Genomic DNA, 4,604 nt, shown 5'->3' with positions numbered 1-4,604 from the left:
CCAGCGACATAGCCATTACACTAACTGCTGGTCCCTCTTTCTTTCTTTTTTTTGAGAGGTTTTTGCTATAGGGCGCATGCGCTCGCCAGAAAGAGAGAGACAGAGAGACAGCGAGAAATCACCCCCAGGGAGTATGGCCACGCTGCAATCCCTTCTCCTCCATTCTCCTCTCGGGATCTTGGGCATGCACACACGCCCAGCGTGAGTTTAAGCCACTTGGTCCAGGACTCGAACCATAGTCGACTACATGGAAGTCCAGTGACGTAGCCATTACGCTAAATGCTGGTCCCACCTAGCATGTTTTTCAAGCCACGTGGTCCAAGACTCAAACTGCAGAGTCTGCCATGTGGGATCCAGCGCCTTAACCTTCACACTACTACTGACCCATATATCCTCTTCCCTTTTTTTTAAAAAAGAATGATTTATTTATTTAATTTCATTTGTTATTATTATTTCTTTAATTTGACAGAGACAACGAGAAAGAGAAAGGAAAAGCAAGAAAGCAAGCCACCAGGTCCAGGACTTGAACCACACCACGCGGTCAGCCATGTGGCAGTCCGGCACCTTTATCCACCACATCACCTGCTGGCCCCAATATACCTTCTTTCTTTTTTAAAAAAGAATTATTTAGGCACCAGCAATTAGCATAATGGCTATGTCACTGGACTCCCACGTAGTCGACCACGGTTCGCGTCCCGGACCCGTTGGTTTAAACTCACGCCGGGCGCGTGTGCGTGTGTGCCCAAGATCCCAAGAGGAGAATGGAGGAGAAGGGATTGCGGCGTGGCCATCCACCCTGGGGGGTGATTTCTCGCTTTCTATCTCTCTGTCTCTCTCTATCTGTCTGGTGAGCACACACGCCCTATAGCCAAAACGTCTCCAAAAAAAAAGAGAATGATTTATTTAGTTAGTTATTTCTAAATTTTATTTATTCATTCATTTATTTTCATTTGACCAGAGAGGGAGAAGAGAAGAGAAGTGAGAAAGCAAGTCACCAGGTTCAGGACTGAAACCAGGGTTAGCCACGTGGGAGTGTCCAGCGCCTTAACCACCACACCATTCCTGGCCCCTAGACCCTCTTTCTTACAAAGGAATTTCTCATGAACCCCACCCCAAGAAATAGGGATGTTTCCAATGTTTCTCCCTCTTCCCACAAGAGACCAACCTGGCAGAATAGTTTCTTTCTAGTTTGATACCTTTCCAAAAATCGACCCTCCTCTTCTCCAACCTTGTCCAGAGGAATGGGCTGTTATGATATAGACAATCTCCTTACTATAGTGAGCTCTATCCCCATCCCCTGCCCCCACAGGAAGGAATGAACTCTTCCATGAAAGCTCTTCCCAAAATAGATCCTTATCCCCTCACCCATCAACTCAGCCAGGCTGCCTAACCTAATTGGCTCCCGCTCTCACAGTAAAAACTATCCGATAAGCCCCAGCACCATCTAGAATGGGCTTTTCCCACTAGCCGCTGAGCTTGGTTGTACCACTGTTACCCAAAGCACAAGAATGATCTCAGGTCGGCCGGTGACTGGTGGTTAAAGGCGCTGGACTCCCATGTGACCTATTGCAGTTCGAGTCCTAGACCTGGTGGCTTGCTTTCTCACTTTCTCTTTCTCTCTGTCTCTGTCTCTGCCTCTCACTTTGTCCCTCTCTGGTCAAATTAAAATAAATAAATAAAGTTAAATAAAGTAATTATTTAAAAAAAAAGAAAGAATGATATCCTCAGTCATCACGAATAAATATTTCAATCATCCATTACTTTTCTATTAATGAAACCATTTCCCACTGACCCTCCCATCCACCAATCTCCTTTCCTCCCTGCTCTCTGACACTCAAAGGATTCTCCCTCTGTCACTCAGATACATAGAGCACACAGAAGAATCAGCACCTCTGCCTCCATCAGTGGTCAGAGCGCTTCAGTGTAAGCCGTGGCCTTTTTTTTTCTTAAAAAATTATTTTATTTAACTTTATTTATTATTATCATCATTATTATTATTTTCCAGTTTGATCAGAGAGAGAGAGAGAGGAAGTGAGAAAGCAAGCCACCAGGTCTGAGACTTGAACCGTGGTCAGCCATGTGGGAGTCCAGTGCCTTTAACCACCATGCCACCATGCCACCAGCCGTGCCTTTTAAAAACGGTTCCCACTGGGACCAGCAGTTAGTGTAATGGCTATGTCACTGGACTCCCACGTAGTCGACCGCGGTTCGCGTCCCGGACCAGGTGGCTTAAAACTCACGCCGGGCGCGTGTGCGTGCGTGCCCAAGATCCCAAGAGGAGAATGGAGGAGAAGGGATTGTGGCGTGGCCATCCCCCCTGGGGGGTGATTTCTCTCTTTCTGTCTCTCTGTCTCTCTCTGTCTGGCAAGCGCACACACCCTATAGCAAAAACCTCTTTAAAAAAAAAAAAAAAAAAGTTTCCACTGAGCAAATGCAGCCTTGTGCAGGGCAAGATCCAGGTACCAATCAAATGATTTCTCTGCCCCGAATTGATCGCTCTCATTCCTCTTCCTCAAAAATGGACACTTCCAAGGCCTCTCTTTTCCTCTCAGGTCTCTTCTTCCCTCGGATAATGAAAGCAGTGCTTTCCCCCACGTTCGAATGAAACAGACATCTATCTGTCCCTCCCTTGGGCTCTGAGCCGTCTACCCTGTTTCCTCTCCCACTTTCACCCAGGGGATCCTGGGAGTCGTAGTTCTGTCTCTTTCCTATGGATGGGTGAAGCACGAGGCTCTCCCGGTAAGGAAGGCTGTGCGTACCTGGGAGTCCTGGTAGCCCTGGAGCAGCAGAAAGTAGGGGCGGTTGCTAGGAGCCTGGATGAGGCACTGCGTCAACTGATCGAAGTCCCCAGGGTCTGCAGGTCCAATTTGCGCGTCGGCTGCCCCTGGGGCCATGCTAAGTGCCTGTTGTCTGCGTTCCTGCTGCCGCCGCCGCCGACCCTGCAGGCTAAGTTCTGACACGCTGCGCCGCAGGGACAAGTTTTCCGAACGCTCCTTGCCCCCAGGCCCAGCCGGGGTCCCTGACCCGGACCCTGGGCCAGGACTGGCCAGCGCGGCGCCACCTGACGCTGCTCGAGCGCGGTTCTTCTGTCGCCCCCACGAGGGGGTCTGTGCCCGCCACGAGGGGGCGCCAGTGCCTGTGGAGAGAAATGGAGAACTATGAGGATGAGACTAGAAAGACACAGGGAGAGTCAGAGAGAGCTGGAGATGCTAAGGTCACAGAGATGAGGCTGCTTCCCACATTCTGCATATGCTGCTGCCTATGCCTGGAGCTCCCCTCCGCCTGGTTTTCAGTCAGAAACGCACTCATTCATTTTAATTAATTAATTTTTTTGAGAGATTTTTGCTATAGGGCACGTGCGCTTGCCAGAGAGACAGAAAGCAAGAAAGCACCCCCCGGGGGGATGGCCACACCGCAATCCCTTCTCCTCCATTCTCTTCAGGGGATTTTGGGCACACACACATGCATCCAGCATGAGTTTCAAGCCTCCAGGTCCAGGACTCTAACCGTGGTCAACCATGTTCAGCAACATAACCGTTACTCTGTCTGCTGGTCCCAATTAATTCAGTTCATTAACCACCTGCATGCCAGGAGCTGTTCCACCCTGGGGCACTCTGGGCTTTGGCCAACACAAGCTTTGGCATACACGTGTTAGGCAACTAGTAGAAATGAGCTGAATGAATAAAACGATGTGTTCCCACTGGGCCTGTGAGATCTGAAAAGGTGGGAACTTCAGCTGCCCATGTCCCAGGGCCCTAAAAAAGTATGTGGCCCACAGCTAGTGCTTAGTGAACCCTCTGGAGGAAAAGATCCAACGATTACAATCGCCATTCTTTACTATGCACCTACTATGTGCCAAGTCCTACTATACTCTAAGAAGTACATGATCCCGCTGACTCCTTTACATACATGGTCCCACTGAATCCTTGCCTGGGCTTTGCTGAGATTAACTGGCAAAGGGATGGAAGTCCCAGCCTGAGTTCAAAGCCTTCAGTTTAATTGCTATAACATTCTATTTCCCAAAGGGGCACCCAGAAACAGAAAAGCAGTTACAGGGCTCCCTGAACAGCCCCTGGCCTTCTGTGCACCAAGCCCCAACCCTGCAGGCTCATCCAGCATCTGCTACTGACGCCAGGCCCTACTCCGAGTCCAGGCTCCTGACCTTCCCGGGGCTCCGGGAATACCCCTTTCCCTAACCCTCCCTTTATAATATGTCCACACCTGGCAGCCAATTCAGCCAAGGTAGGAGCCCATTTTCTCCCCCTCCCCCTTCGAGGCTCCACCCATATAGGCTCTGTCCCTCAAGAACCACTTAAATCTACTCCGCACAGCTGCCTCCTGCCGACCAGCCCCACATCCCACGCGCCACTGCGCATCATCCAGCCAGCACCTCATGCTGCAGGTTGTAGTCCCCGGCCCGCCCATTGGCTCTGCACACCCCTCAAGGACTTTGTCCATGCCTGCTCCTCCAGCCTGAACTTCTCTCCAATTTCTACTTCCCGGCAACAGTCAAATCCCTCCACATCCTGTGGACTCCTGCCCATCCCACAGGCCCGCGCCACTCTCAGACCCCACAGACACCCAGGGATCTACAACTCCGCACG

The 4,604-nt window shown here is 50.6% G+C and overlaps 1 protein-coding gene across 1 annotated transcript in view; it reads right to left on the bottom strand.

Moving 5' to 3' along the window:
- RASIP1 (Ras interacting protein 1) overlaps positions 1-4,604 on the bottom strand; it is a 19,262-nt gene that overhangs the window by 12,769 nt on the left and 1,889 nt on the right. The window contains exon 5 of the mRNA XM_006160232.2: positions 2,760-3,170. Within this exon, the coding sequence (XP_006160294.1) occupies positions 2,760-3,170 (411 nt within the window). The remainder of the gene's footprint in view (positions 1-2,759; positions 3,171-4,604) is intronic.

The sequence above is a fragment of the Tupaia chinensis genome, unplaced genomic scaffold, assembly GCF_000334495.1.
Source record: "Tupaia chinensis unplaced genomic scaffold, TupChi_1.0 Scaffold000673_1, whole genome shotgun sequence".
Lineage (NCBI taxonomy): Eukaryota > Metazoa > Chordata > Mammalia > Scandentia > Tupaiidae > Tupaia > Tupaia belangeri.
This window is presented reverse-complemented; position numbering and strand designations above follow the sequence as displayed.